At 38.0% G+C, this 21,808-nt stretch overlaps 1 protein-coding gene across 1 annotated transcript; it reads right to left on the bottom strand.

Annotated features, from left to right (window-relative positions):
• Positions 1–1,579: 1,579 nt before the first annotated feature.
• On the bottom strand, positions 1,580–9,865 carry RPL38 (ribosomal protein L38). The gene is made up of 5 exons (XM_039361261.1): positions 9,759–9,865; positions 9,516–9,543; positions 6,324–6,384; positions 4,177–4,299; positions 1,580–1,655 (listed from the first exon to the last, which is right to left on the bottom strand). The coding sequence occupies exons 2-5, from the start codon at positions 9,516–9,518 to the stop codon at positions 1,630–1,632; spliced, it is 213 nt and encodes a 70-aa protein (XP_039217195.1). The 5' UTR covers positions 9,519–9,543; positions 9,759–9,865; the 3' UTR covers positions 1,580–1,629.
• Between the last annotated feature and the right edge of the window lie 11,943 nt (positions 9,866–21,808).

The following is a 21,808-nucleotide window of genomic DNA, read 5'->3' as shown; positions in this document are numbered from 1 at the left end:
ATTCATAGAATTGCGTGTATGTCTGAGGAGTATCATCTCTTATTTTATCCCAACTACCTTGTCAGATAAATTAAACAATTGAACAACCGTGAGCTCCATAGCTCAGTGGGAACGTGAACCTGGCCATCTCAGTCGAATATCTTAATCATTTCATGAGACAGGTACAAAATCTCTAGGATTAAATTACAATTTGGCAGACACCCTATGAAAATCTGATCATCCGCATCAATGCTGTACGGCCAGCAAACTAAGGTTTGTTTCTTAAGTCTTTTTCATCTTAACATGGAATATTTATAATTTAGACAACACATTAAATAACAGTTATACGTTGTTGAGTGGTATGTTTGCAATGATCTAGAAATGTAATACATTGAAACAATTTTTCCTAAATCCCATTGTCTTATTTTTGAAATACAGTTGTGAAAAGTCCAGTTTTCAAGAAAATTCTTATAAACAAATGGGTCTTAACCACTGATCTGATAATTATGGCAAGCAGAAATCTCACTGGACATTAGAAGAATATTGAAGTATCATAACTTAAAACCTCACCTTAAAACTAGCATGAAGACTGAAGTTTCATCTCAGCTGAACAGTTTTCAGGCAGCCAATAGGTAAACATGTCTGCCACTCCTCTGCTATCTGAATTTACCATTATCTTTCTTCTGGACAAGTAGACACACCTTGAAATACAGCATTGCTATTTTTATTTTCTGCCTCTGGGCTTGATGAGTATCAATAAACATTTTTGGAAATGAAAATGCTAGAGGCATAAGCTCCATGGCATGCCAGTTTTCCATTTTAGAAGATATGAAAAATCCCTTTACAGCAAGAAGTCTGATAGCTGCAAGAGAATTGTCAGTACGTTGGCGCCTATGGGCATCACAGCGTATCTTAAAATGCATCTCTTAAATTATAAGATTTACAACTCCTGCTTACCACGATGATCAGATCAGTAGTTAGAATCAAGACTCAGCTATGGGAAGGAAGCTGGTAGTGCTCAATAGAAACATACTCTTTATATATTGAAGACTATCCCCTGTATTAGTCATGAACATCTTCTAAAGCCAACAAGAGGCTTACAAACAAGATCTGGAATGAATACTGTCTCTGCAGGTTGCATGCTTTTATAAACAGAATGCACACATTGACAATTCTGACTATTATTACATATTTCAGCTTACAAAAATCAAGTGTTAACAACACAGAGATGCCTCCTGAACTTGGTCTGTTTGAACAGCCTCCCCAGCCTGGGCTCCTCAGATGCACTGGGTTAAAATTGCCAATACATCTGAAGTATGCCTGCTTTGGGATTTAGGGGTTTCATGCCAACTTGCATCTTATTCTAATATTCAAGAATTGTATTTGCAAGAGGTCATCTCACGTGGATCAGAACTGTAACTAAACAAGAACTGTAGATGGGAGCTGCACATGGCACTACTCAAATCAATCCTATTTCAAAATTAAGAACAGATGCTTTTTGCCTCTACCTATTGATTTCACACTGTGGAAGGCCAATGCTTGCTAGGCTAGTTATATTTCCTGCGCAAGCTTTGTAGAAAAATATGACACTGACAAGAGAGGAAGTTCATTTCTTTATTACAATCCACTGGCCAAATTCTAAGGACACATTCACTTCAGTTCTTTTACCGCCAAACCTAGAGAAAAAAAAAAAGAGAAACACACATTGAAGAAGAGCAAAGAGACAATATTCTCAACCTTTGTTTGTAAAACTATTATTTTTAACCATTTATCAAAACACTAGTTGTCCAAATTTGAAAGGAGACCTCCCTTGAGCAAGGGTAAGAGCATAATTTGCAGCCTCATAGCTAGAGAAGCAAGTAACCTAAAGAGTCATTGTTTTTAATTGGTGGCTTGATATAAATGTCACTGAACATCTATGTTCTTCAAAATGACATCTCTTTATTCTATCCAGCAGAGATGTTAGATTTGATGGCCTAAATGCAACCTTCCAGCTCTACAATATTCCTGCTACACAAGTGACATTTAGACATAGGGTTTTAAAAGCTTAACTTATTAGGCTGACATTTCATTTGTATCTGCTGCAAAACTCAAAACTCTCCCATCTGCCACATCCCTTGGTGGATATTCATTACATTGCTTTTCAGTCATTTTCCTTAAATCTGTTCTGTATTTTTAACCCCCCCTCCCACCTTGTTGACAATTCTGAAACAATACTGGTGCTCATACAAAATATGTATTATTTGGATGCATCTACTACAAACCTACTGCTTTCTGGGATCATTTCATTTCATTCAGTCCCCCTCTATTTTTAACACGAACTAAGCACCAATTTATTTGTTTTCATTAAAACTGAATTATCCCTTAGAAGCAAATTTTCATTTCGATATCAATAAGGAAAATATATTTCTATTTGTTAAGCAAACAGCACAGTAATTCAATTCACAATGCAAAGAGATTTAAGTGATTAAATCTCACTAGCTTTGAAAGGATATGCTATGCTCATTGACTGAAATCAATGGAAATTAAACTTCTTTAACTACAATTTTTCTTCTCAGAGGAAAAACACTGTCCTTCTAAAAGGCAATGCCTAATTAATTCAATAGTATCAAGTAACTCCAGCCAGTTTACAGATTTAATTTTTAAATATTTTAAAGTGTGTAACTGCCTTTCAATTTTAAGCTACTATACCTACAAATTAGGATTAATTTCAAATCAGTTTTAGGTAGATAGTTTGGTTCTTGTTGAATGAATAAAATGGCCTTTCAATTTATCAGTCACTAGTGAGTGACCAAATGTTCATTATATTCATAACATCTGACAGTTCCAGAAAACTGTTGGAAGATGTCATGCTGGAATTTGCAGTTTGTGTCAAAATACAGATAATATTCAGACTGATTCTTTTACAGCCTCCCTAGAATTAAATCAAGAGATCCAGAACCAATGCCAGGATATGAAGCAAATAATCAAAGATTAACTCAGCTGTGACAGAGGAATTTTTATTTAGTAATGCTGACTTTGGAATAACAATTTAATCAATGCTGGATAAAATAGCAAATGTAGGTTCATAGCTCAGCAGTTTCTCTGCACTTGGCTTTGACCTCAGACATGAGCTGTAATTGGGAATGCCTTCATCCAGCTTTGGTCAGAAGAGAGAGAAGATGTGGTCAGAATAACTGATGCCTTAATACTCCACATCTGGAGGATTGCAATAAGCTGAAAAGTGTTTGAAATAACCTAGAATGCTATAGCCAGGTTCTTAAGAGAAATTCCATTTAGGAAAATAGGACTTACTTTACCTAAATTGTTTCAATTGTTTCCGGACCAATTCAAATTGCTGGCAATGATGTTCAAAGTTCATTATCAACTAAAGTATCTAAAGGGCCATTTTTCCTACCTATGACTGTTTGCTGGCTTCCCCTTCCCACTTCTTGGGAAGGGGGATTAGTTGACATTAAGAGGAGGGACTTATAGCAGTTCTGCCAGGCTCTGGAATTTTATCTCCAGATGGCTCCCACTTTCTAATCATCTACTAAGGACAAGTTAGGTGGGGGGCTCCCCATTTTCTTTGACCTGTTAAAATGAATGGATCACCTATGTATACTCACTTCGATGTCACAGCATCCTTAAACATGTAAAGTTAACTCTTCATATAAGGCAGATTGATTTTATTTCATTATATATATTTTTTTCAGGAAGCCTGTAATCATTTTATTTTTTTTCAAAACTTGCCCAGTGCCCCAAATGTTCAGGGTTTCCCCACATGCAATACATAATAACTTATCATTTTGGATTTATAGTTTGCCTTCTATCCAGATGTTCAGAGCATCTTATATAAGAGCCATGGTGGCACAGTGGTTAGAATGCAGTACTCACTGCTCAATCCAGTCTGATCCTGACTGGCTCAAAGTTGACTCAGCCTTCCAAGGTTGGTAAAATGAGGACCCAGATTGGTGGGGGGCCACCATATGCTGACTGTGTAAACTGCTTAGAGAGGGCAGTATATAAGTCTAAGTGCAACTGCTATTCTGTGAGACAGGATTGGCAAAAAGAGTGACCCAATGAGAATACCCATCATCTTATGAAAAAAACAAATAGACAAAACCCACAATAAAAATCAACTGGCTGAAATGTGGGACTATTTGCTTACTATTAATTTTCTCACATGTTGTACAATTCCACTTATAATTCAGTTACCTGGTGGCAGAGACTGCTTCAGTTTTTCAGCCTTTTCCTTATCTGTGATGACAAGAGTATACAGATATCGGCTACAACGCACTTTGAACTTTACATTGTCTTTATTCTTCTTGATCTTCACAGCTGTGGTATAAAAATATTGGGGTTATCATTATGCATTGATTATACTAAGGAACTGCCTAATAAGCAGAATTTAGTGCAATTTTGAGACAGAATATTTTATTACATCCACTTTATCTCATGACAACAGTGACGCTTGTGAAGTAGAACTAAGTTATCATACCTTTTTAAAAAATGTTTTTCTTTAAATACCTTATTGGAATAACCTTGAAGCTAATACTTGTTATAGAGTCATACATATCAAAGTACGTAAAAACAAGTCAAAAACTAGTTGCTGTGATTTATTACTAATAACTAGCGCTAACAACTTTACAGCAGAGGCTTATGGTGTTAAGAGAAAGTCTGTGAACCCTTTAAAACAATCTGTAAACCTACAATACTGTGGCCAGCAACGTGATATCAGCTTGACTTAAGACCTATTAGCAGATTTTTTTTTACCCCAATAAATATGCACTACACCTTTAAGGAACATTCTGAGGCAACATTCACTATCTCAGAGAAAATATGTGAAACCTTAGGATAATTAGCTCTCTTAAGAGTAACCTAAACTAACTGCTTCAGGAATACAATACACTGGGACACTACAAAGAACCCAGGGTGATGGTAAAGGATCTGCAGGCTATTCTTACAATGTCCACTGAAAGTATTCATGGGTCTTCCATAAGGAATTATTGAACAGGTTACTGCAATATTTTATGTGGACAGAGGGGTCAAAAGTGGAACTTTGGGGGAAAAATTAGAAATGTTGTATTTTGAGAAAACATTTCCACAAACGATTCTCATCCCAACCAGCATGTCAGTTGCACTATCGTGATTTGGGGCTGCTCTGCACTTTCAGAATCAAGACAGAACAATGGAATCTGGATTGTACTGAGAAATTCTATAGGAGCCTATCAGCATATCTGCCTATAAACTGAAACTTAAGTGAATGTCGGTCATGCAGCACAACAATGATCCCAAGTACACAAGCATATCTACAACAGAATGGCTGAAGCAAAAAAAAAAAGTTTCCCCTTTGAAATGGCCAAATCAAAGTCCTGATTTTAACTGAAATGAATTGTGGCATGACCCAAAGCCAGCAATTTCAGGTAAAGTAAAGGTTTCCCCCTGTATCTGACTCTAGGGGGCAGTGTTTCTTAGCAGAGGGAGCCAGTGTTGTCCAGTCATGTGGCCAGCATGACTATATGCTGAGGAACGCTGTTACCTTTCTACTACAGTGGTACCTATTCATCACCATTGAGTTGAAACAACTCTCTATAAAGAGGAAGAGGCCAAAATATCTCCAAGCTAATGCATAGGATTTATGGGCAGCAATCACTTTGCTGAAATCACTGCTGCTTCAGGAAACATCACGAGTTATTATGTACAGATTCACATACTTTTTCCAACAAGTCTTCAATTATGGATATTTCTAAAGGGCTCACAAGCTTGTATGCAGTTGTGCAGTACATTTCTAAATTTCAAAACCATTATGAAGAAAAGCTTTTATTCAAGCATAAAACAATTCCCAAACTGTTTCTAAAATCAAACATGCATTAAAAACATGTTTAATGACAATTTCTTAGCTGATTAGAGTGCCCTAGAAATTTACCATGGTTAAGTAATGCCAATGAAGGTACTACAAACTTTATGGTTTTTAAATGACTCTAAATGATGTAAATTAAAACTGCTTTGGAGAATGTTTCACTATTAAGCTTCCAGTCATTTACTTAATGATGTTTTTATACATGACAAAATATTCAGAGACATCACTTAAAAAAATGGGCAAAAACAGCCATTGCTTTTAAAACATGGATGAAGGGAAAGAATGCATAACTAAGATATGGCTCTCCAAATACAGTATTTGGACAAGACCTGGGTTTCTATGGAACATTTTAAAAAATTGACAGTGACCACAATTAATATTATAGAATACCATTAGATCATACTAATCAAAATATATTTTCAGCATAAACTAAAATACAAGACTAAATCACACAACCAATATAATTAGTGAAAAAAAGCAAAGAGCCAAAATTGCTACTCACATTTTGCATCTTTCCTCCTGGCAGTCAACAGAAAATCTTTGATCTCCTCAATTTTTCGAGGCTGTAATAAATACAAGAATCGACATACATCTGACATCTAGTACAATGTGAAAATATATTTTATTCCTGCAGCCCAAACAATTTTTCCTTTTCTGCCACGCGATTCTATCAAACAGAAAACTGAAACTTTATGAACTCATTTTTAGCAACAAGTACAGTGTAAGAGCTCATAAGGAGGCTGACAGGAATGTTAGTAATAAAGAATATTTATAGCTCAGAGCTGAAATGAGGGGTCCTTGGTGCTCTCTGAGCTTAGTTGTTTACTTGCAGACGTTTTATTACCCCAACTAGAGAACATCATTAAGACTAGCACTGATGTTCCCTAGTTTGGATAATGAAATGTCTGCAACTAAACAACCAAGCTCAGAGAGCACCTCAATGAATGTTAGACATAAACAACCGAGTGACTAGGAAGGCTTATTGGTATCTTATAAATTTGAACTTAGTGCAGGAGGCAAGAAATCTGGGAAACTCCTCACAATATTCTGAGTGGCTTCACCTTAATGACTTTGCTAACACATGAGTCCTGGAAATTCTTCTGAGTTTCCATATTTGCTCCTAATACTAGCATTAAAGACATCTTACTGCTGTCTATGTAATTCTTGCCTTAGTCTTGCTTGAGCTTTCTCACCTACAACTTCCAGAAATCATGTTCTGTCATCTGGACAAGCCTACTTCCACATCCCTTTTCTCCTGAAGACAACACAGGGGGATTGGTTGAATGCGGTTTGGAGGCATCCTGACAGTTTTCCAATAAAAATGCCCATCATAAACTGTTTTTAAGGCAAAGATCATTTGGGAGAAAACAGGGTTGACAACTAAAGGTATCTTATCTTCAAACAGCAATGTCAAAAAACCCAGCCCATCCACACATTTTTTCATGTATGGTGGACATGTAGAGAAGCACAGGTGTATTGGCTTATGGTCTGGGAATGGGCAATAGAAATGACTAGGCAAAACATTCAATACAAAGCTGAGACATTACTATTAGGAATACTAGGGAAAATGTAAATAAAGGTGACACATATCTCATCATACACGTGGTAACAGCGGCAAGGATACTATTTGCTCAAAAGTGGAAAGCGATGGAAGTACCAAGTGGGGAAGCACTAATAAAGAAAATTATGTATTGCGCAGAACTAGACAAGATAACTAAAAGATTAAAAAAATCAGGAAGAAACAGAATTTTATCGAATCTGGAATAAATTTTATAAATGGAAGGAAAAATGGGGGTTAACAGCAAAGATATAAGTTAAGACAGAGACTAGGAATGTACAGTTGTATATAGATATATCATGTGTAATTATTGTACAATACGAACTGACAAGACGGAGATGTATGTCAAAGATGATTTATCATGTTCAATGTTTTTAATCTTTTTTTTTCTCCTTTGTACACAATTAAAAAAGTAAAAAAAAAAAAAAAAAACCAACCCATCCCCATTAAAAGACTGGCTTGGGATCACTAATGGAACATTTGTTGAAACTGCTACAGATCTCTTCAAGTTATAATCCTAACCCTTTCCTGTTGTTCCAGAATTGAAAGGCTGATGGATTGACAGGCTTTGGTTAGTATTTTATACCAGAGGTCCCCAACCTTTTGGGCACCAGGGATCGGTTCCGTGGATATTTTTCCAGGGACCGGAGAGTGTGTGTTGTGTGCTGCCTGCAACATAAGCTTTGCTTGTTTGTGTGGACTGGTTGCTAGCACGCCGCGGCCCGGTACTGGTCCACTGACCGGGGGTTGAGGACCCGTTTTATACAACTAAGACTTTTTAGATGCCTTTGTAATTCCAACCTTTCACCTAACTTGGAGTAAGTAAAATAACGAAGAATCAGTGAAAGATTTCCATCTCCCTTTGCAGTGGCACAAAACTTGCCAAAGTGAATGAATATTCTATCCTATTCTGATATCTACAAGCAACAGGCATATGCATGTAAATATCTAGCTACAGCAAAAAGGAAAGTGATTACATTATGCTTTTATCCAGCAAAGGTCTGAATCAAAAGCAGCATGTTTCAAAAAAAAAACTAGTACAGGCGGTCCTCGACTTACAACATAACTGAGCCCAAAATTTTTGTTGCTAAGCGAAACAGTTGTTAAGTGCGTTTTGCCCCATTTTACATTTCTCACCACAGTTGTTAAGTGAATCTGGCTTCCCCGTTGACTTTGCTTGTGAGGTTGCAAAAGGGGATCACGTGACTGTGGGACACTGCAACTGTCATAAATATGAACCAGTGGCCAAACTGAATTTTGATTACATGACCATGGGGACCCTGCAACGGTTGTTGTGTGTGAAAAAAGGTCATAAGTCACCTTTTTCAGTGCTATTGTAACTTCAAATGGTCACGAAACGAATGGTTGTGTAAGTTGAGGACCACCTGTATTTTCACTGTCTTTCCCAATACCAAACTGCGTACTTCCAGTTTCTTCTCCCCAGTGCTAGTATTTTCATACATTTTCCTTACAGCAAACAAGGATGGCTTCTTTGAGGCTATGTTACCCCCTCTGGGCTCAGATACTAACAGGTTCAACTCTGGTTACTACATTGATGGGAAACATCCAGGAAATACTACAGATACTGGCTAGATCGGTAAGTTGAAAAAATATCCTGGAAGAAGGCAATGGCTAACCCAAGGGTAGGCAACCTTGGCTCTTTTATGACTCATGGACTTCAACTCCCAGAATTCCTGAGCCAGCCACTTCCATGGTTTATGTAGAATTACAGTACTAAGAGCCAAGCTACATCTGAAAACTTACATTTATTTTAGCTGCTTTCCATTACTATTCTCCTAGAATGCCCCCAAGTTTTGCTGCATTTCATATACTGAGTGGAAATAAAGAGAAATAAGACGAAATGATTTCTCTTACTTCATTTGCATTCAATATATTAAATTTAACTTAATGAAAAAATAAATAAAACTATGCCTTGTTTAAAAAGTGAACACTAAGTACGAGCACAGAACACATTTAAGCATTAGTGTAACATGAATAATGTTAGACCTTCATCATTATCAAAACCTCCTTCACGGAAAAAAAAAGCCTTTTTTCTCTGTGTATCTTTTTCCAACCGACTTCTTCAACCCTGGCATCATCAAAAGAACAACCGATTCAGGAACTGCCGCCACTTACCATGGTGAGGGCTTCTGGCCGCAGCTGCCTGCAGAACAGAAATCAAATCGTTAGAGTTAGCGAGTAATTGCCGGAATGGGGGGGGGTCAATCGCCGACTTATTTTTCTCCCGCGCAACTTTTCCCCACTCTCTGAATATCCACGGTCACACACCCGGCACCTTAACGCTCCTCCTCCACCCTCTTCCCAGCTGCCCCCACCTGGATGCGCCACGGATGCCAACGGATTGTAATCATTTCTTACCGAGAAGCTCGAAACAACAGCAACACCACCCGAGAAAGAAAAGAACAAGCACTTCCGCATCCGGGTTGTTAAAACTTGCTGGGAGCTTAAGCTACGGATGCCGAGGAAGATCATAATAACAAGCGAGGCAAAACTAGCTCAAACCGGGCGATGTTGGAGTGGAAATACATGGAACTTGTAAGCACTTTGTAGCTGGGTATCAAGGATGTAGTAAGCATTGTGGGTGTCAAATCAATCTTGTATATAAATCAAACTTTAGAGAATTTGCTTACTTGTGAACTGTTCTTGTCTGCGAACTTAGCGCAAAATGCGCACACTATCAGCAGCAGCACAGATACAATTTGCAGCAGCAAGGATTAAGTGCATAAAATTAAGCAACCTCCACTGTGAAAATAAAAATAAATTCCTGCATTAGCCCTTATACTTGAAAAGAGCAAAAGGTAATTGAGGAATCTGTGACACAGAGAGCCCTATTTCTTTGTAGTTTAGACCAGGGGTCCCCCCACCCCTGGGCCATGGACCAATACCGGGCCCCGGCATGCCAACAACCCCTCCGCACAAAGAAGCAAAGCCCCATCCACAGGATGCAGGCAGCACACAAAACCATGCCCCCTCCGGTCCGTGGAAAAACCTCTCTCCACGAAACTGGTCCTTAGTGCCCAAAAGGTCGGGGACCTCTGGTTTAGACCAAACTTTAGAGGAGCAACTGAGGGAATCAGCAAGCAGTGCTCTAACAGCAGTGGGATCCAAGAAATTGTGATGGTGGCACTGCTTCAGAGGCACAGTAATTATGAGCGTTCTCTCTCCCTAGAGAAAAATGGGGAGCAACCAGATCCTTAAATGTATTGTAGGAAGTTTACATAATACACTGTAGAAAAGCGGTTTTCTGCAGTAGTTTAAACTCATTCTGAAAGGATTATGAAATAGAAGGTTGGAGAGTCTGCGCTGTCTTATGATGGAAAAATTATGCAGAACCAGTCAGACATGATGTAGAGATATTGAAGAAGATATCAGAATGTATTGAAAGAACAGGGAAACTTGTGGAATAGAAGAAAACAATAGAGCACAAATGAACAGGACTGAGCATCCATTGAGGAATCTAGTCTGAGAAATAAAAAATGTTTAGCACGACGATTTGGCCTGACAAGACTTCTATAAATTTGCACATTATGCATGCTATTTTATTATCTTCCACCCAGTTTATATTATGCTTTCTGTAGAAGGGCAAGATACAAAATTCAGATGTTTGGGAGCTTCATCACTGGAAGCTTTAAAAAAAAAGACTGCACTGCCATCTGTCAGAAATGGTGTAGGGTCTCTTGCTTGGGATTGGGCTAGATGACTTATAAGGTCCCTTCCAACTCTGTTATTCTAATTCTATTTCAGGGTGTACAAATATATTTGGAGTGGGATAAAACTGAAGTCATTAGGCAGAGCAAAAACCACAAAGGTAACATTTAATGACAGTGAGTGTTTACATCAAGAACCAAGTAGCTATGGAAGAACACTGTGCATTGATTTCCAGAACTGGACTGATTCCAATTAGGTTGGAATGGATAAAGTAAAGGTGAAGGTTTCCCTTGTCCAGTCTTGTCTGACTGTAGGTGATGGTGCTCTCCCTGTTTCTTAGCTGAGGGAGCCAGTGTTGTCCTCAGAAATTTCTGTGGTCAGATGGCCAGCATGACTATATGTCAAAGGTGCCAGAATGCTGTTACCTTCCCACAAAGTGATACCTATTTATCTACTTGCATTTTCATGCTTTCCAACTGCTAGGTGAACAGGAGCTGGGGTAGGTAACGGAACTCACCCTGTTCTGTGGCGCTCGGGTCTCGAACCCAGGCTGTAGACTTTCTAGCTGACGAACCCAGCATCTTAATCATTGGGCCATTGCGCCCCTTTGAGGTGGATATAATATGAATATTACATGCCTGAAAAAGGGACCTTTTTTTGAGGGGGGAGGAATGTTTTAGAAGAAAGCAAACCAGAGGCTTCGCCCTAGATATGAAGGAGGGAAAAATTTTCAAGCCTGGGTACGTGTTGGAGAACACGTACCCAGGCTTGAAAATGTAAGGCTTTTCTTCTCCAGATGGAGTGCTTCTATATAATCCTACATTCACCTGTGATTGCCTTTCTGTAGAATAAAACTGACTAGAATAGATTGTGGCTAATATAATGTCTAAGTGCATTTAACCTTTTTCTTTTCTTTCTTAACTCATAATGCTTGATAACTAATAAAAGCTATATAGAGAGTAGAAAAATCAAACCTCTTCACCCAAAACTACCTTTGTGCAGAATCCAACACAAGCTATTATTACGAACCTCAACCAAAGACCTCACTGTGGTTAGGTCCAGAATCCTTTACTTCCTGATTATAAGATACCTGAGCAAAATGTGACAGGAGCATATCACATTGTCTGATTGGGCAGAACCAAGGAATCTCAGAAAGAAAGAAATCCTGCATTCAACTCCCTGGCATTGAAGGGAATGGAAGATGATAATTTCGAAAATGAGTCACATGTAAGTGCAGTTTTCTTTAACTTAGTGCTCTCCAGATTTGTTGGGTTTGGATTCCCAACTCCTAAATCAGAAATTGTGGAATATTTGTATCATCTACAATAATTGTATACATAGTCTTCATTTAGTGACTGCCTTGCTTAGCAACTATTTGCAGTTACGACAGAAATGAAAAAATAAGTTTGCAAACAATCCTCACATTTATGACTTTCACAGGTCTGTAGAGCAAAGGAAACGGAAGTAAAATCGCAAGTACAGTCATGGTTTCACTCAACAACTGCTCCGCTTAATGACCAACTTGCTGATCCCAATTGTAGTTGCTAAAAAGCACTACCTACAATAGCAACAACATTCATGTGGCAAATTTCAAGTATGCAGAGTGGTTCACACATTTGATCTTGGCAATCCTGATTGAAGCTTAGCACAATCAACATAATTTTTCCTTAATTGCAGAAAGAGTTTAGAACTGACTTTCTGAAGAAACAGAGAGAAATTATGGCTGAAGTGAAATTTAAACTGGCAAGATCCCATTTCATATTCTCAGCAATTATAAACTCCCAGATCTCAGTGCTTAAATATAAATGGATATACTTGTGACTTGAATTCCTAAGAAAAATCAATATAGAACAGCATTCATGTTTTGCTCTATTGATTTATACAGTATCTATTATGTTAGCCTCTATATACATTATGTTGAAGTAGTAGTTGCATTTATTAAAATTTGCTAGAGCGATGGGCGTCTTTAGGCCATCAGAAATGGCAATTGTTTCAGGAGGGGGCTCAGATAAAATGGACACATGCCCCATCTTTACCTATCCACAGAGAAGCATGTTTCTGCCCATCAGATCTTCTTGTTGCACTGAGGTAGAAGTAAAAATACTTGGAATACTTGAGCTTATAGCCTTAGACATCTACTTTGTGCATTTTCATAAAGGGGGATTTTTTTTTATTGCATGCCTTCAAGGATGATCTGTTGAAGGCTATCTGCCAATGGCAGTCTATCCCACCTCTTTTCCTCCTTGTACTATTTTCTCCCTTTCTGCCCAGGATTTAAGACAGAGGGCTTGTGTCAGAAACCTGAAGGGATAGCTTAGACAGGCCTTTTGAAATTAGATGATAGTTTACAGTCACCCGCCTTTACTTTATGTAGGAGAAAGACAGAGTTAGGGCTAATGCAAAGTCCCTGCATGTCCTTATTTTGTGTGCTCTTTTGTTCCTCATTTCCTTTAGCAGAGCCATGGAGGTAGTGATAAAAATAAAACACAAGGGGGCACCCTGAATATAGTTTTGAAATAAAGCGGGCAAGGAAGAAAAATGGAAATGAAAAACAATCCATCCCCACAGGGAAACTAATCATAGTTGCAATCCAGTTTGGCTTGCACAGGAATCATGTTCACCTTAGGAATTGCTTATTAGCCTGTCATTAATCATTACATTGTGTGCAACTACCTGGCATTTCATGGAACCAAGATCATCTGCCAGCAATGGCCAGCCCTCTTGGTGAGTTTAACCCTCAATAAGCGTAACTCACTGTATGTGACTGGATCACATCCTTCTGCCTTAGAAACTCCTTTGTTTCCTCACTACTTTTCCTCCTTTTGACTTATTGGAAAAAAGATAATCAAAATCAGTCCATAGTGCTGCTTAATTCATAGGAGCCCTCCCTCTGTTATAGATACAAGATAATCCTCGACATAGGACTGGTTACTTAGCGTCCCTTCAAAGTTAAAACAGAACTCCCCAGCTTTGAAGTTTTGATGATCAGCCCCCCTTAAGCATCATGATTGCATTTTGGGTGCTTGGTAACCAGCCTGCATTTATGTCCATTTGCATCATCCTGCATTTATGTGACCACATTTTACAATGCCTTTTGTTGAAAACCAGTGTTTCCTTCTGGTTTCTGGCAGAAAAGGCAGTTGGTTACAATGGATTTGCTTAATGAATTTTACAACCGCGAAAAAGATTGTAAAATTGGACTGGGTCACATGGTGACCTGCTTAACAGCTGCCTCGACCTATGACCCTATATCTGGGGCCAATTATGGTCATAAGTCCAGGACTACCTATACAAATATTATGAAAGGCAATCTTTTCTTAGCAGGGTCTCTGACTATGAATAACCGCCTTCCCTATTACAAAACTGTGAAGAATTCAAGATGAGTATTTGATTTTCACAGGCCTCCTAATTATTATCCGTGACCTCAAATGCAATTTTATGTTACCAATCTTAACTTTGCACCTTACTTCAGTATTATGGGGTGATAATGAATGTAAATGGGTAACACATTTATAAATTCAGATAATTTCCATTTTGAGTATATCTTTCTTATCTTACTGAAGCCTCTAAATTAGACATCCTCCCCCTTCTCTGTCATCTTATAGATCTGAAACTAAAGCTGAGATAACAGAGACTTCATAAGAATGATTGTTGTTGTTGTTGTTTCGGAAACAACATCTTTCAACTGCAAAGTGAATGCTGTTTAATATGATCTTTGTCATGAGAAGCAATCACAGCTTCTGGTGACATTTGGTAAAGTTTGAAGTTGTTTAGAAGTTAACCATCAATTTTATTTTGGTCATAGACCAGCATAGAGCAAATAACAATGATGTAAAATAGAAATGAAAATAAAAAGTCATATTGATAGACTCAAATAAGGTAAAGATAAAATTATTAATCTAAAATTGCAGAGGTCATAAATTCACACGCAAATATAATCCTATAAAATGGCAATTGATTTTATATGAAATACTCTAAATGGTATGAATAACTATGATAGATAACTATGAAAGGGCATAAGAATGCTAAAATCTCTAAAGCACTAAGAGAATATAAATCTATGTTACCGTATATTAAGTTTAACATTTGCAGAAGGCCTGCTACGGTTTGTTGGGATTAAGACTGTAATGGTCCGCCAATTATAGCAAAGAAGTAGCAAAATAAAACATAGAGCAGTATGTGCATATTTAAAAGGAGAAGTAGAAAAACGGGGGTGGGGGGGAGGTGGAATGAAAAGAATGAAAGGAAAAAAGGAAGAGAAATGTATTGAAGGATGAAAGTCTAGTTCGGATGGGCACCAGGGACCAGTTCTATGGGATGCAGGCAGCACACAAAATCACACACTGTCTGGTCCGCGGAAAAACCTTTCTCCATAGAAGAGGAAGGTTTTTCCGTGGACAAGAGAGTGTGTGATTTTGTGTGCTGCCTGCATCCCATGGATGGGACTTTGCTTGTTTGTGTGGACCGGTTGCGGGCATGCCGCGGCCCAGTACTGGTCCACAGACTGGGGGTTGGGGACCCATGGTCTAGTTAATAGACTTCAACTTCATCTCACTTGGAGGAGTTGTTTATGTTTAATAGGAGTTTTGACAGAGAACTAGAGAACCACATTTCTCATAAATTTCTATAAAAAAAGCAACACAGCAATGTATAACCCATAGTTTCAATATCTCCCTCACCTCAAGGACAGAGCCACGACTCTTTCGGTATGCTATAGAACCTTCCCTCTAAGAGACCAGAGTGGAGGACATTACAATGAGGAAAAATAAAAGATCTTTTGGTGTTTATGGACAATAGTGCAGGAGGAAGACTTATTTTGTGGCTTCACTTAACATATGGTGGAGTCTGGCTGAAGTCATTTTGGAGAGCCTCATCTCTGGCACATTTCTTTGAAAAATGGGTTGGCCTGATCAAATGTCACTGGAATCAATACATTCGGGGAGAATCCACAATGGCTTCCAGCGGCACCAATAAATTTTTGCTAAGAAGTCTGGGATTTGTCTGAAGAGTCAACGAAGCAAGACAACCCGAGTTGAACACTTTTATGAGCCAGTAACATAACATGTGCTATTTGGGCATGATTTTTAATTGGAACAATTCCAGCTTCAGCTTGAAGGTTGAGTTAGGAACACAGTGAGGAACCAAGACCGGATTCCTTAGGAAGCTTTATTGTACAGCTTCTAAATGGTTCTAGATTCTTATATGAACATATTTGGAGGCCCTAGGACAGCTACAATATTGTTTTGGATTCACATACTTTTAGTCCATCCACCAGATGTGAAAAACATCTTAATATTGTAGCTACACTTTTTCAACCTTTTGTTTTGGGACTTAGAAAACTAATATTTGGCAAGCTTTGGACCAACTTAAGGCCTAACAATGTTGGATTATGTTTAGTATGGGAGAATCTGGAATGTGCTTTTGTTTCAAATAGGGTGCTAGGAAGATTTGAGGAACATGTGTTGTCATCAACTTGGCTAGATCTAATCGAATTAGCTTGTTTTTAGTCCTTTCAGTTCCAGAGAATGTTGGAAGGAATTAATACAGATGTGCTCCAGATTCTTTCTCTCCATCAGCAGGATAATTCTTGTCAACAGAACAGACTGGATCAAATGTGGTTGTTTGAGGAGAAGCTGACAAAATAATGAGCCATATCTGGCCAGAGGCTATAGGGAAAAATCCCTGAAAAAAAAATCCCTTCATCATGTACCTTCAGATCACGCTTTGGCACAAATGATCTAACAATAGTACAGATATAAAATCCTGTGGTTAATTGTGAGAAGGGTTGGGGTCTAAAATAATTGGGGGCTACTTTGAAATAAAGTATAGGCAGTCCTTGGCTCATGACCACAATTGGGACCAGAATTTCCATTGCCAGGCAAGGCTGTTGTTATGGCTGTTAAGTGAATTACTGCAGTTGTTAATTGAATCACTCAGTCGTTGAGCAAAGTCTCCATTTGACTTTGCATGTCAGAAGCCATCTGGGAAAGTCAAAAATGGCAATCATATGACCGCCCAGATGCTGCAACCCTCATTAATCACGATCGTTGCCAAGCACCCGAATTTTGATCAGATGACCGTGGGGATGCTGCGACAGTTATGTGGGGACGAGCCTAAGACACTTTTTTTCAGTGCTGTTGTAACTTTGAATGGTCACTAAACAAATGGTTGTAAGTTGAGGACTACCTGCATGAATACTTAATTTGCCATGATAATATAGACTCAAAAGCTGCTTGCAACCAAACAGTTGCATGGTCCCTGTGTATGTTATTATCACCACATTTTCCCACAGTGTGGTATTCTCTCCTGTCTCTAAAAGGTAGCATTGTGGCAAGTCAGTTGCCAATTTTATGCTAAACTGAAGGTAAGGAAAACAAAACACCACTTTGCAGATTTTGTTTAAGGGTTCCTGAATGATCTCTTGTTTCAGGTGTGCCAGGACACCCATGGATTAGCTCTAGGGCTGTTGATTGGTATAGTCTGAATGAACACAATGATGGTTGCAGCCCCAGATGGCTGGTAGATGGCATCAGGGACCTTTCTACTTGACCATTTCTGAAGCTAAACAGATTCCTTTCGGTAATTACACTAGTGAAACTCCAAGCGGGAAGGGAGAATGTCACACTGTGTGACCTTGACTTGATTAAATCAAACTTAAACATCTTTCTAAAAACACTTTAAAGTAAGTGAGAAAGATCCTGCTGAGTTTCAACTAGGAGATAGAGATGGTATCTGACCTTTCCGGAGACTCTAAAACTGTGACCATTTAGGCTACATCAGCAGAGGAAATGAGGATACTTCCTCACATCTAGGGGAATTATTTTGGAGAAAGGAAGCATCCATCTTTAGTCTAAGAGAGATAGCATCATCCCATCTATCAAAATGCGACAGAGAGGGAACACGAGCTACAGGGAAAATGCACTAGCCCTTCTGAGAGCAAGGGATGTGTGTGTGTGTGGGGGGGGGGAGGCAGCCTATCGGCTTGTATATCTCTTGCATTATGTGGAGGTAGAAAGGAAATCGATAGAGCTGTCATGCCATTAATGCATTTAGTATTGCAGACTCTCCAATCATGGCAATTGCCAGATGGATGTTTCAAATTTTTTTAAAGAAGGTGAAGGAGATAAGCGCCTGACATGTTGTAAGGAAGTCAGGAAGAAGAGAAACTCTTGGGAAAAATAGAGATAATAAATCACAGTGACCTGAGCAAAATCTAGAACAAGTTACTGATGGAAAAGTCCCTTTAAATAAATAATCATTAAAAAAATATGTTAGCTTCACACACACCAGGTTAAAGGGACATTTGTGTAATCTTCTTTCAGGGAGAGAATTCTATTTTACAACTAGGCCAAAGAGGAAGGAGGGACAATTCTGATCTGGGCAGGTTATACCTAGCTTTCATTCTCTATTCTTACACAGTATAGGTTAGTCCAAAATGGACATAATATAAAAGTATGAATTGCTAATGCCATTTTGAAATGGTTTAATAAAGTCTCATCAGAAAGGCTGCAAGAGCAAATCAAACCAAGATTGATGTCTTAAGTTTCAGATTGTGTGTCTAGAGGATATTCCCTCCTCTTCATCCACTCACCACTTTGTGTTTCTGGCATATTTGTTTCCTTCTTAACTTTTTTTTTGGTCTCTTTTGAATGGTGTGTAATATGGTTTATTTCTATGTGTTTATTGATGGCTGATTTGTTTGAATGCCAAACTGCCAGAAATTCCCTAGCATTTTTAGACCAAACTAACTTCAAAAGCACTCGGGAATTCTTGGAAGCTTAGCATTCAAACCAGATCACATACTCTCCAGCAACCAACGTTCAGTAAGCAGGGGTTAATACTAGACAAACAATCAAGTAGAATACAATACCCTAATCAAGATTTTAGCTTTGCTTTGTCTCATTTTTTTTACTTTAGTTTTATAGGATTGCATGCTTCTCAGTAGAGAATAAACAGGATGAGATGAACAGCCTGTTATTGTTACTATACAGCATCAGACACAACAGGTCAAGATAATTAAAACAGTGCCCATACATTCCAAAAGTAATTACTCGAAGATCACTGCAATCTTCAAGGTGAGAAGATTTAAAAGACCTTTTTTAAAAAATATAGTGACTGGTTTAAAAGAAAGTTTTTCTCTCTCTTGGCATGGAGCCTGATAAGTAAACAAGTATTGAAACAAGCAAGTCATATGAATGATCACTGTTGGTCACCAAACTTTCAAAAGAACAATTGAATCCACACTAAGCTGAGACAAACCATTTTAGAGGCTTCATAGGACAAGGCACAGAACGGTAGATACTAAGACATCAATAGGTTTAATCATCTTTTCCTATTCAGAATGGGATGGAATAAACTCTTTAAAGAAAGCTTGAATAAGAGGAGTCTCTTCTCCCATAGAAAAATAATTGTGTTGGAAAAACAGTTATCTGACAATGCTGATCAGAACTTGGCGGGAGAAAGCAAAGCAGATGAGCTGGCTAAGTTTAAAGGCATCATAATGGAAGATGATCAGTAATGGCCAGCTTCTGAAAACAAAGAGTATTGCTGTGTGACTGAGAGAATCTTTCAACTTTTCACATATAGGGCAGAGAACAAAAAAACTGTTTACGTTGGTTGATTCCTGTGGCTCAGCTATTAAATGAGAAACAGCATCCTTTCCTTTAATTAAGTTGTGATGTTGGCAGCTTAACAATCAGGCTGGACATGCAAAGTTTTACCAGTTCTAAATTGGCAAGGTGTCAGTCTCTTCTCCAACCAGGCTGTCAGTCAATTGACCTGGAATATACAGTAATATATCACCTGTAGCATCCCAAATATAAGTAGCACTCATCCTGCTCTGGAAATCACCCAAATCACCCAATTATCCAATCACTTTCTCCAGGTCATTATATTTCTTTATTGAGAACAATCAGAATATCAGCCCTAAATTACCATAATTTCTGTTTTTGGATCTCCTTTTAGAGGACAAGACACACAATTGTCTCTTTTCTTCTCTGAAATGAAGAATATGCGATATCACATTCATTGGACAACTCTTTTGATATCCATCAGGTTCTGTTCCCCACTTAATTTTATTTTTTAAAGGTATTTTATTTAGCATACGGCATATCATACATTTAGCATACTGCATATCATACATTGTCTAACACTATATATTAACATTTCGTCTAGATTAGTAGAACACAATAAAATATAAATGTTAAAAAGATCTATATTCAAATAGCAGTATCTAGGTACTAATGAAGATTCTGAGGATGAAGCGAAGATGTTGCAAAACAAAATCTTGTTTTCAGCATCTTTGAAAGAATGACCTACATATGCCCCATAGATATTCTTACAAATAATGATGATGGATGCCTTAGTCAGATATTTTGGAAATTTGTTCACATGCCCAGCAAAAAATAATAATAAATTAGGGTGCAATTTTCTGGAAGCTGAAGAAAGCTTGAGGATCATACCAATTTCCTACCTATTTAATGAATTTTATGACAGTAACATTCACTAGGACAGCTAATACCCATAATATGATCCCAAAATTCCAATACTGCTTATTTCCTGTTCTTTAAATGAAGAAGTATCTGCATTCATCTTCTTTTTCTCTAGGCTAAACTTGCAAATTACAGCCCAAATCTGAGCAAAGTGTACTTCCTATTGTAGATGGATTCTGATTCAAAGTTTAATGGTTGAATTTCCTTCCCCTGTGCTTTCATCTTTGCCAACCATGGGGCTATAGGAATTTAGCACAACACATCCAAAAGACATCAAGATGAACAAGACAATTAGGCCTTTTTTTAGGCTAGTGGTGGCAAGTTTGATCATTTAAGCATATTATCTACTGCAGGGGTCCTCAACCTTGGCAACTTTAAGACTTGTGGACTTCAACTCCCAGAATTCTGGGAGTTGAGGTCCACAAGTCTTAAAGTTGCCAAGGTTGAAGACCCCTGATCTACTGCATGTCTACAGCCTTCTTAAACCAAAATTTCACTATCTTATGATGAGAAAAAAAGTGATTTAAAATGTATATATTGTAAACCTTCATCAGTAATAAAATAAAGGATGCATAGTTTGAAATAAGTTGCCCATAAACTAAACTCAGAACTTGATGAGGATTCTTTTTCTTGGCCCATTTAATCATGTCAACTGCCCCAACTGTTATTGATCACCAATGTTCAACTTTTGTTGAGATGTTTGACATAAAAAAAAATCCTACAGTCTCTCCCACAACATGGAGTTGTGGATTTTTTTTTTTTTTTGTAAATCTTAGTTTCTTAGCTTTAGACCAAAGAGAAAATTAAAAACAGAGACTATATTTTGAAGCATAATCTCTGTAAAATAAAAGTATTTTGCCTTCCCTTTTTAAATATTATTTTCCATAGAAAACTTCAATAGCGTCGATATGAAGAAGCTTTAGAGAAAGGAAATAAGAAGGAAAAAAAAAGACACCAGCCTTTCTGAACAGTATTGGAATAAATTTTGGGGGGGGGGGGGGAGACGTCTGCTGTCCTAAAAGAGTGATAATTTTAACTAAAATCCAATTTCAGACTGAGATTTGGATAAGGAAAGTTATTCAGCTGTCTTGTTCTTATGGAAGGCAATTGCATTTGATGTTCTGCAGTCAAAAGCTGATGTTAAATAAGATAGAGAAAATTGGATGATTCCCTGATGTTTATACTGGGGAAAGAGGTCATCAGTGCTGAATGATTACATTTTTGTCCACCATTGTTTGAAGGAATCTCAGGACAAGCTACACGCAACCT

Source organism: Crotalus tigris, unplaced genomic scaffold (genome assembly GCF_016545835.1).
Source record: "Crotalus tigris isolate CLP2741 ecotype Arizona unplaced genomic scaffold, ASM1654583v1 scf7180000019227.483876, whole genome shotgun sequence".
Lineage (NCBI taxonomy): Eukaryota > Metazoa > Chordata > Lepidosauria > Squamata > Viperidae > Crotalus > Crotalus tigris.
This window is presented reverse-complemented; position numbering and strand designations above follow the sequence as displayed.